Source organism: Leptonychotes weddellii, chromosome 1, assembly GCF_054177405.1.
Source record: "Leptonychotes weddellii isolate Sample4059 chromosome 1, ASM5417740v2, whole genome shotgun sequence".
NCBI lineage: Eukaryota > Metazoa > Chordata > Mammalia > Carnivora > Phocidae > Leptonychotes > Leptonychotes weddellii.
Genome location: NC_138369.1, coordinates 25,215,974 through 25,229,546, shown reverse-complemented (window position 1 = coordinate 25,229,546; position 13,573 = coordinate 25,215,974). Strand labels below are relative to the sequence as shown.

The 13,573-nt window shown below is 43.9% G+C and overlaps 1 protein-coding gene across 4 annotated transcripts in view; it reads right to left on the bottom strand.

Annotated features, from left to right (window-relative positions):
- The window catches only part of PTPRG (protein tyrosine phosphatase receptor type G), a 700,100-nt gene that overhangs the window by 119,218 nt on the left and 567,309 nt on the right, over nt 1-13,573 (bottom strand). For all 4 annotated transcript variants that reach the window (XM_081820217.1, XM_081820222.1, XM_081820227.1 and 1 more), the window contains exon 8: nt 11,602-11,794. In XM_081820217.1, the coding sequence (XP_081676343.1) occupies nt 11,602-11,794 (193 nt within the window). The remainder of the gene's footprint in view (nt 1-11,601; nt 11,795-13,573) is intronic.

The window sequence follows — 13,573 nt, the reverse complement described above, 5'->3', positions numbered from 1 at the left end:
GACGCCGTGATTTCCTGCCAGCAGGGCAAAGTAGACCCATCCCACTGTAAGTGAGCCCAGCGTCCTTTCCAGACAGCACCCCTGAACTTCTCCCTTCTCCCTCTGCCTTGCCCTGGGCACGGGCTCCACAGGGAGGTCTGTACCAGACACCAGGGTGTAGGGCTAGGGTGAACAGAGGCCCAGGGACCTCGTGCTGGAGCTGGGTTTTCTCTGGCTGAGTCTCCTATTTCCCACCACTGAAATGATGTCATGGCCTCACTGATCACCAAGAAATGCCCCAGTCACCTAGAGTTCTGTAGCTGCCCTCAGCAATGTGAGACTTTTTCACCTAAACACCACCCAAGATCTAAGATCCCATGAGCTGCCTTTATAAGTGGTTCCGATAGCTATGTCAAGAGATCAACTAATGACCCACACTGATAGGTTTAGCCATTGATTCTAGATGATGTGATTCATTAGGTCAGGGTGCCCGTATGTGTTTCAATTTGGTTCTTACAATAATTTTTCTCTTACAAGGAGGTATCCCCAAGGCTGGGTATCTACTAGGATTGAAAGAGGTATCCTGGCTCCTGCACAACAGTCACGTTGTTAGCTCTAAATCTCTGCCTCTCGGGCGCCTGGGTGGCTCAGTCGGTTAACCACCTGACTTCGGTTCAGGTCATGATCCCAGGGTCCTGGGATTGAGCCCCGTGTTGGGGGGGGTCCCTGCTCAGCAGGGCGTCTGCTTCTCCCTTTGTCCCTCCCCCTGCTCATGCTCTCTCTCACTCTCTCTCAAATAAATAAAATCTAGAAAAAAAATTAAATCTCTGACTCTCCCTTGACATATTCCTCTTATTTGATCTTAGTTGTGGCTCAGGGCATGGGCTCCACTGTTTGGATTCCAACCTCATTTCAACCCCCAGATGCGGCATCTGCACCATTTGGTTAGGCCGTTTGGTTAGGATGGCCCTCAGTGGGATGGTTCCAGGGTCTCCCATACCTGGGGAGCGGCCTCAAACAGCCATTCCTAGGCCTGGCCAAGAGGTCCCAAGAGGAGAACAGGAAGTCTGCCGCTTCCAAGAGGAACCAGACTATGAACAGGAAGCGCCCCTGGTGGACCCCAGGGGCAATTACCTATTCAGCACACGGGAAGGACTGAGCCCCCTTGGTCTCTTGGCTGCCCCTGGCATATGGATCCACACACCCTGAGGAGGCACATGGGCTTCTAGCTGGTTGCTGGAACCAACGGATTTATGTGGTCAGTACACTCCTCACTGAGAAGGCTCCTCTCTTCTGGGCAGGCTTTGCTGGTACCAGACCATGAGCATAGAAACCGCAGGGCTCTTCGCACTCGATGATACCTATTATCATTTAGTGTCAGACATGTAGACAGCACCTTTTCAACACAGGCAGAGATTTGAAATGGGAGAGCCAAGATGCTCATTTCAAGTGCTCAGACCATTGCTTTGTAATCACAGAACCACGGAAGAGAGGGCCCAGGAGTGAAGCCCGCAGCCATGAACGCCACTGGCTGTGCCAAGAAGGCAAGAGAAAAAGATGCTTCCAGAGGACTCGACACAGGGCTCCCATTACTGTGCCTTTATAGAGGGGTCTTTGATTATCAGGCCCCAGGGACGGGGGAGGTGAGAGGTTTCTTGTGGCCTAAGCCAAGGGTTCTGTACACCTTCCTTGCACCTGAAGAAAAACAGCCTCAACTAAAGTGTGTTTGTTTGTGGAATAATCAGTGGGAAGGATGGGGAAGATAAATAGTCTGTCTCCCAGCTACATTTCTCCTGTGACTCCACGGAGATGCATGTGAACATCTCGGAGCCTCATGCTTCACGGGCCATGAATTCTGGTTAGCTAGGAAAAGGGGACGTGTGTCGCTCTGGGAGGAAGGATGCTGTTGACCTTTATTAATTTCCAGATTACTGTTCACCAGCTCCACAGTGTCCGCACAAACAAACCCGACATCAGGGAAGATTTTTCTAGAGAGCAAAGAAAAGCTGAAGCTGTAGGAGGGTTGCTAAGTCGGCCTTGAAGATCAAACTCTGCCTATCTGCCTGGAGATAGTGAGGATTAAGTAATTAGGTAATATTTATAAAGTGTGACAATGATAGACAGCCCCTGGTGTCTGTTACTGATATCTGCTCAACAGCTCTCCAGCCATAACACAGTTCTGCCTGGAAGCATCCTGACACCAGTGCCTATTCGGTGTGCTTTTCGGTGTGTAGACTGGTTGTTCCTTGGGATGGAGAGGAAAGCCCTCTGTCCGTGGTTTTTTGAGATGAATACTTCCATCTAAGTAGTTCATGGTCAAAGTAGAAGATGGCTTCCCAAACCTCAGGAGCCTCTCTGATGTCAGGGACTGGGAGTAGTGTGGAACCCTACTCCAAATGTCTAGCTATGCTCCTCCCATAAGAGGACCTAGTCTGGCCTAGATCAGAAATGTCCCGAATGTGCCAACTCTTGTGGCAAGAATCCTTTGACTCTTGGCCACCTGGCATGTATGGATTAGCTTAATCCATCCAACCATCCCTCCCTCCTTCCTACCCACCCATCCACCTATCCATCCATCCATCCACCCTCCCACTCCTCCTCCCATCCATCCATTCATCCATCCTCTCACTCCTCCTCCCATCCATCCTCCCACTCCTCCTCCCATCCATCCATTCATCCATCCATCCATCCTCCCACCCCTCCTCCCATCCATCCATCCATCCATCCATCCATCCATCCATCCTCCCACCCATCCTCCCATCCATACATCCATCCATCCATCTATCCACCCATTCACCCATCTAGTCAAATATTCACAGAGGAGCCAAAAGTGAGCACTGTACCCTCTCCCCAACAAAAAAGAAATAAAAAGACAGTCTCACCCCTCATGGAGCTTATGGGGTGGTGGGAGAGCTAGACATTAGGGGGAAAAACACACAACTGAACATAAAATTCCAACTGTGAGAAGTGTTACCAGAGAAAGGTCCTGGCACCCCAACACAAGCAGCTGGGCCAAGCAATCAGGAAATCTCCAGGGGGAAGATACCCTAGAGCAGAGCTATGAAGGCTGAGGAGGGGTGGATGAGGCACGGAGGTGAGGCAATGGCCTTCGAGGCAGAGGGTACAGACTCTGGGACTGGGAGTGTAGGTGAACTGACGTGCAGGATGCCAAGGGAAGTGAAGTTCAAGATGTCATGTCAACCAATCAAAGGCAAGTTATACCAACTCTTTACATATTTACATAAATGAGAACCAGGGGGCCTGGATGTGGGCACCATGTAAGGACAGTAGACTTCACTGGGAAGGTTTTAAGACATTCCAACAGCCTCGGTTTGCATTTCTACCAGGAAGAGATCCTGGTCCCCTTATTCTGAAATGTGTTCTCCAGTAATCATGTCACATATAATAGTTTGTCCTGAGCATACAAAGAAGCCACTGTGGACCTACAGACAAGAAAGTATAATTATCTGCAGAGAACTTTCCATGTCCTAGGCTCTGTACTCTTTGTTCCCTACACTGTTTCATTTTAAAGGTCAAAGCCAAGGAACGGGTTGTGATTATTATTTGTATTTCACAAAGAAGCAAGACTTGGGTATTATCTTGAGCAAGGATGCACAAGAGTAAGTGGTTGGCCTGGCATTTGAGTTCAGGTTTACTTGACTCCAAAATCCGTATTTTTACCTATCACTTTATATTATCTCATCATTCATTCATTCATTTCATGAGCAAACAATGACTATATACCCGCTATGTCCTAGGTGCTGTGTCAGGTGCTGTTGATCCAAGGATGCACAAAACCCTCAGATTAGGAGGCCCCAGCATGCAGGTCAAGTGGGTGCACTGGCCCTCCCAGGGAATGACCCTGTGATCAAAACCTCAGTAGCCCGTGCCCTGAGCACCCAAGATAACCCTCCAAATGTAAGCCAAGCAGATAAAGACTGAGCCCAATGATTTCTTTTCAGATGATAAACTCAGATCTTTAGGAAGAATACCCAATCCCCACAAGGATGTTTATTTTTGAAGCTCTTTTGTTCAGAGAGGGAGTAATACACTGTGTTATTCAAGCCACCTAATGACATTTAAAACAAAGAGGCCACTGCTTGTAGATTCATTTGGAAGCTGGCAGTCCCTTGGAAAATAGAAAGAATGCTGCATTTGGACATAAGAAAACCTTGGTTCACATCTCCACCCACTCTCTCATTTCCTGGCTGAGAGGCTCTGGATGTTCCCTTGCTCTCTCTGAGTCTCAGACCCCTCCCATCTGTTAAAGAAAAACAGTAATGCTATGTTTCTCTTTTTGCTCAGCCCAAAAAGCCTCCATCCAAATGATGAGTAAAATCTCAGAGGCTCTATTCCAAACTCCATCCCTAATGGATCACTTCTGCCTCTACTGGGATCACCAACATGCAACCACTGTTATCCGCAGGGAATATTTCTATCGCCCGTGTCCTGGTCTTGCAAGCTCCACCCCAAGTCCCCTGCAAACATTTTTCACATAACAGTCAAGAGAGATGGGTTTGAAAACCTGTTCAGATCATTCCATAGCCTTTCTTAAAGCTCTCTAAAGGCTTCCCACTGCCATAAGAATACCAAGAAGAGTCTTTTCCAGACATGATATTAGCCCATCTCTCCATGCTGGTCCCTATGCCTCAGGCCCTTTGCAAATGACCTTGCCCTCTAAGAATTTTGCAGGGCTGGCTCCTTATCACCTCTTGTCCTATGCAGGGAAGATCTCTTCCCCACTGCTTCACCACCCTCTACTACTCTTATAATATGACCCGATTGGATCTTTGGAACACTGAAGCTTTATCATTGTCAGTTGACTTGTTTATTTCTCTCTCCCCACTAAAACACAAGCTCCATGATGAGGGACTCTGCCCCCTTGTTACCTTTATTGCTAGTGCCTAGAACTTGTCCACAGTAGATGCTCAAGAAATATTTGGTAAATAAAAAGTGAAATGAAAAGTGGTGGAGGTTGTTTTCAGGATTAAAGAAGACATATGAACAGATGAGGCCAACATAGCGTCTGGCTTATAACACCCTCCACATAGCCTGTGTAACCACTGGTGCTTTAGGCACAGCTTCTAGAACCAACAAGCTCCCCAGTGGCATTTGAAGATGTCTAACAAGTGAAAAGAAATTCACTGACTACAAACCATGAAGTAAGAGTAGTTAATGCTACATTAAATGTCTACTAAATATCAACTTCATGTCAACCAATCAAAGGCAAGTTATACCAACTCTTTACATAAAGTTACAGTAGTCATAGGATGCCGAAGCATGTAAAAATGTTTGCTACAGCATGCCCTGACCTTCAGTAGAATGAGAACCTAAGATGATGGAGAATCCTTAAAACAGCCCTACTTTTTTGTCTTCTTTTTTAATCACTCGCAAGGTTAAAAAGTAATGGCTAATGACAGTTATTTTTAAAAGAAAGGGGTGAAAAACACTCCATGGGAGCTGTGTTAAAAGTGTTTTTTTCTTAGCATTTTTCTGTGCTGGAAGTTTCTGAAAGTAACAGGATAACTTTTTGAAGAGTTTTTGGGAGGACAGCTGCCTACAAAGGAATTAAGTGCTCATATCAGAGCTTCTTTTAATAAGATAAAGTAATTTAAGCTCATTAATCTGGTGAGTAGAAATTACTAAACTGAAAATAGAACATCAATATTTTCTCCCAAAATAGCAAAAAACCGTGAATTTCAAAGTCAAACTCTTTTTAAAAGCAATCATGGATTTACTTCTTTGTTTGCCAATTTGGGTGGGAAATGGGATGCTCTTTCTCAATGTAGTCTGATTTAAAATAGGCTAGTTACTTAGACATTCTCACACAGGGGCGCCTGGGTGGCTCAGTCGTTAAGCATCTGCCTTCGGCTCAGGTCATGATCCCAGGGTCCTGGGATCGAGCCCCACATCGGGCTCCCTGCTCTGTGGGAAGCCTGTTTCTCCCTCTCCCACTCCCTCTGCTTGTGTTCCCTCTTTCGCTGTGTCTCTGTCAAATAAATAAATAAAATCTTAAAAAAAAAAAAAAAAAGACATTCTCACACAGTGGTATATGTTCTTAAAAAACTGCTTTAAACCAAAACAGGAAGCAATCTTTACCATTGAAAATGTAGCTAAAAAAGAGATTGCTCCATCAGCAGAAGCAAAGACCATCCTTCAAAAAATATGGCACGACTTAGGAGACTGGAGGGGCATACGGGCACCCCAGTGTTCTGTTTCCTTTGCTTTTATTACATTAAGCAGTGCCACTTTAAGCCATCAAATCAAATTATCAGATCAAGTGGTTTTGATTCCACTGTGGTTTGAACAGGTTTCGTTAAATTAATAAACCATATGTTTCATGTTGTTGGAAGGAAAGTTATTTTTCCTCCGTTCACTGTTCCAAAAGTCTTCACAATAGACAGTATTCAGCACTTAATCACCAAATGCTCTTCCATGTGCCCGGGCTGTGTTGCAGAATAACTGAAATGACAGCCCATTAAATCCTAAAGTCTGTCCAAGTTATTTACCGACAAAGGGCAGAGTGGCGAATTGGATGTCCCTTGAACGATCCACCGAGCCTAAATATTGTTTCCATTTACTGGAACTAAAGCTTTATATTTTTTTATGGATGACATCCATTATAAGTCTTTCTTCAGCAACAATACAGTATTAAGATGACTTCTCCCCCCTTTCCTTTGGTGTTGTACATGGCCATGTGTCTAGTGCTGGCACTGAAAGGCTTGATTCTGTTTTCTCTATTCCAGTATGTCCAATCATCCTGACAGAAGGGCAAGATGGGGGCACATCAACTCAGGCATTCCTCACTGTGCTGCTCAATGAACACCAGTCAATGATCACAGCCGAGGGAACGAGGGAGGTACGGGGCTGTAATCAGTCCACGGAGGCTCTGTTTACACGTCTGTTGTGAAAGATGACCAGGTGTTAAAGCGAATTGGTAAGTGGTTGGTTACTGAGTTAATAAATATCTAACTGGTCCTAAGGTCTTGCAGTGGAATGGAGAAGTAGAACCACCCAATGCTTCATGGTCATGGTCACCGCCATCTTTAAGACAGAAAATATTTACCTTAAACTGAGCCTATGATTGAGTTTCTCCATCTTCCTTTGAGGCATCCCCTAGAGGACCAGTTGGTCAATCTGGCCTGCTGCCTACTTCTGTAAATAAGGTGTTTTGGGAAGATGTTTTCTACACCTATTCATTTGTATATTGTCCATGACTGCCCTCATGCCAGAGTGGCAGAGCTGAGTGAGTAGTTTCCACAAGAGACTAAGTGCTCACTAGTTGGTCCTTAATCAAGAAAGCTTACTGACTCTTGTCTTAAGTAATTATTTTTCTTTCTTCTATAACAATAGCATAATAAATGCACAGTTCCACGGTCAACACTGTGCTCTCTTAGGCACTGAAAATTTCCAATAGTGATCAGATACAGAATGCCAACCAGACAGGCTTCATTTTGTTGAATTACCTGAAGATTATAGGACACCATCCTTCTCTTTCAAATCTTTTTTGCAGAAGACTGGAGAAGAGAAAGGGACTCTTCCTTTCTGTTGGGACTCTTTACTGCATAAATGTCTAAGGTCAATAATCTATGCCCTCTAGGCTGCCTGCCTGATTGTGAGCATTTGTGGCTGGCTTTTGGCCCATCATGCCATGGAATTACCTGAGTTTTCTTAGAGGAAAAAAAAGGAGGAGCATTTGGTCATGTAGACCATGATTCCATGAAATGTGCATTTAAAAACAAACAGGGACATCATCGGTCCTTAGGGAAATGCAAATCAATACTACTTCACCTCCACGGGGATGGCTAAAATAAAAAAAGACATATAGCAAGTGTTGGTGAGGATGTGAAGAAATCCTATACATTGCTGATGGGAATGCAAACTGGGGCAAGGGCTCTGGCAAACAGGTGGGCAGTTCCTCAAAACTGGAAAACTGGAATTATCATGTGACTCAGCAATTCTACCCCTAGGTATACATCTGAGAGAACTGAAAACCTATGTCCACACAAAAAGTCGAACATGAATGTTCATAGCAGTATTACTGACAACAGCCACAAAGTGGAAAAAATTCAAACATCTATCCATTGATAAGCAGATAAACTGTGGTATATTCGTACAATGATACATTATTTGGCCATCAAATGAAAAATCCTGAGCTCTATTCCAGTATGGATGAACCTTGAAAATATTATGCCAAAATATTACACTGAAAGAAGCCAGAGACAAAAAGGCATATATTGTATGATTCCATTTATATGGAATATCTAGAACAGGCCAATCCACAGACACAGAAAGTTGCCTCAGGCCGGGAAAGCGAGAGGAATGGGAGAAAGAAAGGGAGGAAGAAGGAGTGAGTGATTGCTAATGGGTATGGACCTTCTTTTGGGGAGTGATAAAACTGTTCTGGAAGTAGGTAGTAGTGATGAACAACTTTGTGAATATGCTCAATTCCACTGAAGTGCATGCTTTAAAAAAAAAATGAACTTTATCGCATGTGAATGAAATCTCGATAAAGCCGTTATTAAAAAAAACAGAGGGATGCTAGTGTACAATAAAAAGGAATGAGCTACTGATGGATGCTACAATCTTAAAATCCTAATGTCACATGACAGATAAAAGCAGATCAGAGGTTGCCTGTTGCTGGGGACAGGAGAAAGAATTGAAGGAACTTTCTGGGGTGATGAAAATGTTCTAAAACTGGATCATATATAACTATAAACAGAACTATAACTCTAAATTTATTAAAAATGACTGAATTGTACATTTATAATAGCTGTATTTTATGATATGTATGTTATGCTATAAAAAAAGCAGGAAACCCTGACCGACTGCTGGCCAAGAGTATAGCATGGTTCATAGAATCACTCTGGGGAACTGTTGAGCAGTATCCAACCAAATCGGAACATATATGTGTACTGCAGGCTGCCGTCTCTGTACCCCCAGGTTCATACCCACTAGAGATGTGTCCAGATGCTCATCAAAAAGCACCGTCAAGAATTTTCATCATCACAAAAATGTGGAAACCATCCATACAATTCATATATACTGAAGTGGATAAATAAATTCAGGTAGAGTCTCACAATGAAATTCAGCAGTAAGAACAAACCACAACTGCATGGAACAGCATAGATGACCCTCAAAACCAGTGTAGAGTGAAAAAAGCAAGACACAAAAAAGGACAGAGTGGGTAATTCTATTTCTATGAAATTCAACAACAGGCAAAGCTAATTCATGCTCACAGTTACCCGCGGGAATGGACAGTTACTAGGAAGCAGGAGATGGAGGCGCCCCTGGGAAGCCGGTGATGCTCGTCTCTTGACCTGGGGGTTTGCTATTCAAGTCTATTTGGGGGGTGAAAATGCATCAGGTGGTGCATGTACACTTTTCTGTATGCTACACTCCAGGATTATGCTTAAAACACAAATAGGACTGTACTTACTTACCTTCTCTGCTTCTAAAAAGATCACAAAACATTTCAATATTCACACATTTTAGGAGTCAGCAATACACACACACACACACCATGATAACTGCAACAAAATCTTGTAGTATGAAGAACTGATTCCCTATATTTAAGGTAGGGTCCAAGGCTCTGCTCAAATCCAGAGAAAGCCCATTCAGTAGAAGATCTTGCCCCCTTTGACAATTTAATGCGACAGAGACCATTATCTTCTCTGACTTTTTTGGGTAATAAGAGCCATGCATTCCCTCTGCACAGCTGATATATTGTGTACTCAACCCATTTTTTAGGAAAGAACTTTGTAACTGTCATAACCTCAGCAATTCTGAGCTACCAGATCTTGCATTCACTTGCGATATAAATTCGTCATCCCCCACACGTCCTCCGCATTCACCTCTCACAAAATACTCAATCCCTAAGAGATTCTTCTTTTCCCAAGCAAGTTCTCTTGGGAGAAAGCTTTCGAGCTTGGTCGTTTTCTTTATTTTTAGCTTGGTTAAAAAACAAAATTAGCCCAAGTGAGGTGTGCTATGCTGGCCAACCTAAGACATTTCCTGGGTTTGCATGCTTCTTAACCCACCCATTGTTCCCAGCTGACAAATGACGCCCTTGACAAAGTGTCAGCTCCAAATTACTTGACTCTCAAGCGTTTCTTGATGGCATATGGCCAGACTAGCTTCTCTCACCATCCTCACACAAAATCACAAGAAGGAAATGATTACATTCTTAAGCTCCTTTTCCTCTTCTGTTAGCTTCTTTTCAGATATATGAGCCTGGAAAATGGGCTCATTCTTATCATCAAAATGCACATCAATGCAGTTATTTGTGGAATATAATTGCATCTCCCACTTGTTCCTACAAAGGTCATATGCCAGTAAATTGGTCCTTTTTATTGGGGGTGGGGGCACTCGTGAAACAAAATGTCCCCGCGTAACTTACCCCACTAAAAATAACACAGTCTGTGTCCAGTGTTGATTAATGACACAAGCCCTTCCCATATGACCCAAACTCACAATTTCGGAGAGGAGATCACTGGAAAGAACCATCTCCTCACACCCAAAGAAAATTCCTTCTTATTCCTTCCTCCCTTCCAAAGAAAATTCCTTCTAATTCCTTCCTCCCTTCCAAAGAAAATTCCTTCTTATTCCTTCCTCCCTGCCAAAGAAAAGTCCTTCTTATTCCGTCCTCCCTTACAAGTACTGAAATTTTTTTTTAAGATTTTATTTATTTATTTGAGAGAGAGAGAGAAAGAGAATGAGAAAGAGAGCATAAGCAGGGGGAGCAGCAGAAGGAGAGGGAGAAGCAGGCTCTCTGCTGAGCAGGGAGCCCGATGCGGGGCTCGATCCCAGGACCCTGGGATCATGACCTGAGCCGAAGGCAGGCGCTTAACAACTGAGCCACCCAGGCGCACCCCCCCCACCAAGTACTGGAATTTTGATCAGCCTTATTCTCTAAGTGTTTCCCGAACTTGAAGCCACAATGAGGACAAATCATGGAGCTTGAAGTTGAGCTCTGAGGGTAGGATCTGACTTTCTAGTTTCCTGGGAGAGAAATTTATGTTCAATTCACATGAGAATGTAGAAATGGAAAAAGATTAAGATGCCTGAAAAGAATAAACTCATGTTTATCGGAGATGGGAATCAAACTGTTAAATAATGGTTTTAAAAAGGCCACATGGCATCTGGTAGGGATGGAGAGCCGGAGGGGGAGGTCCTGCCTGGTGTGGAAGAGGTCAGTAAGGAGGTAAGGGCAGGCTGCAGGGTGGAGTGCTGGGGGACAAGTCAAAGGTGCTGGTGCCTGAGGTCAGAGACAGTGTCCTGATCCCAATGGCAGGGGGTGGAGGGGCGGGTGCAAGGTAAGAGAGCTGCAACCCAAGAGCTGCCTTTAGACATCCACTAGTTAGTGTTGATGTTACAAGGTAAAAATACCAACAGGATGACTGACGTATTACTAGTCAAAAGGGCAATTCTGAACATATCTATTTAACTGAAGTTATTCCCACAACTGCTTCTATTTATCATCCAGACAAGCCTCTTTTAACAGAGAAACATATGTTCTTAACACCAAGTTCCAACTCTTGGCTGGTTTGGAACTCCTTTTAATTTAAAGTAATTTATGATAAGGAATCTTCCTCCGGGCAGGGGCACTTAATCCAAATATACCTTTAGAGGCTTCTGTCCCCAGTGGGTTTTCTAAGAAGTCCGTCATGTCGTGGTTCCAGGCGTCGCGGACCGCAGACTTGGACACCACCCTGTCATTCAGACCTTGCTGTGGCCGGAAGTTATTTCTCAGATATTCCACCGACTTGACGTGGTCTTGCTGCTCTGTAGTGAAGATGGAGTAAAAAGCCTCGAGCTAAACAGAGAACCAGAGAGGGGAGGGGGGAAAAAACCAAGAATGAGAAAAGCGATGTGGTACAACGCGGGGCCGGGGGAGGGGGGTGCGCGAACCGGGAGAACACTCCACCGGAGGAGACTTGTACAGAACTCTTTTAGTTTGTGTCTCAGAAAAGAGTTCCAGTCCTTCTGCTCTGCCCCCTGGCAAGACCGTTAGTATTCTGGGAAGGAGCACAAGGCTATGGCGAAACTGGCAGGTTCCGGAGCCAGACGACCTGGATGGAAATTCTAGCTCCACAGCTCACCTGCTCTGGGGCCCTGAGGAAGCTGCTTCCCTGCTCTGAGCCTCAACTGTTCCTCAATAAAACAGTGATAATTACAACAGTGCCCACCCTGATAGGGTTTGTGCCAGTACTCAATGAGATAACCCATGTGCAGTGCTTAAAACAGTCCCAGGCACAGAAGAGCTCAGTAAATACTAGTGATTCACTTTTTACTAAAGCATCTTCTTGCGTATGTACTAGGGATTCAGTTCAGCAAAGTTGCTAAGGCAGAAAGCTGCTAAATGCATGGCTCGTGAGGTAAACTACCCAATTTCAACACTTACCAGATGGGTAATCATAGTCAAACCATTAAAGCATCAGTAACTCAATATATACAAACATTATATATATATATATGTAATATAAAACAGATATAATACTAGCAGCTATCTTATAAGATCATTGAAAAGATTAAAATGAATGTAAATTATTTAGCAGCCATTTAGTCCATGGTAAGGATTAGCTGCGATCATTATTATTCATACTATTAAAAAATACTTTCCACAAGGCTACGGACCAAACTTTTATGGAAAAGCAAAGAAAAAAAAATCAGGACTTCAGGGTCATATTTCCATTATTAAAAAGGATTCTCCGTAGCCCTCAATCTTCTGCTCATTAAAAACACACACACACACACAGTAATGTTTTGATGTAAGAGAAATGAAGCTGAGGCTGGGTGCCAGAGATCTGTTTTCAGTGGACCACAAAGCTATCTTGGTCACCAAAGAAATAAAATTAATCTAAAATGCCCAGCCATGGGAAATACTAATTCCTTGAAGTGGGGGATGAAAATGGAATGAAAAAGAGAGAAACTGAATGAACTCTTTCTGGCCCATTTGGCTCACTGAATACCCAATCAAAATGCTTTCTGCAGCAGAGAATTATAAGACGAATGATGTCAGATGCTTCCCAAGCAGCCAATGAGTGGCCGCCCTAGGCTTTCGGGGACCAGAGGGTGGCCAACACCAATGTTAAATATACAGGAACATTACGATGGTCTTTCTTTCTTTTCTTTTCTTTCTTTCTTTCTTTCTTTCTTTCTTTCTTTCTTTCTTTCTTTCTTTCTTTTCTTTCTTTCTTTCTTTCTCTCTCTCTCTCTCTCTCTCTCTCTCTACTAGGCTCCATGCTCAACATGAAGCTTGAACTCACGACCCTCAGATCTAGAGTCAGATGCTCTACCGACTGAGCCAGCCAGGCGCCCCCCCAACCTGGGTTTCCGGATGGTCATCTTGAAGCCTGGAACTAACCCCAGTGTTTCTCAAACAGCTTCAGACAATGTCACAAAAATTGACCTGCTTGATCTGAAACTCCTTCTCTTTGCATGAGAAAGCAATGAATGTGCATAGTGATCATAGCCAAGAAAAATCACTTAAGTACCTGTATTCACCTATCATGCCACCTCCCCTCCAATTCTGTAGATGGAAAGTGATAACAAACCATGAAACCTTTTCTGCTTTTTCATCAAGGTAATAGAG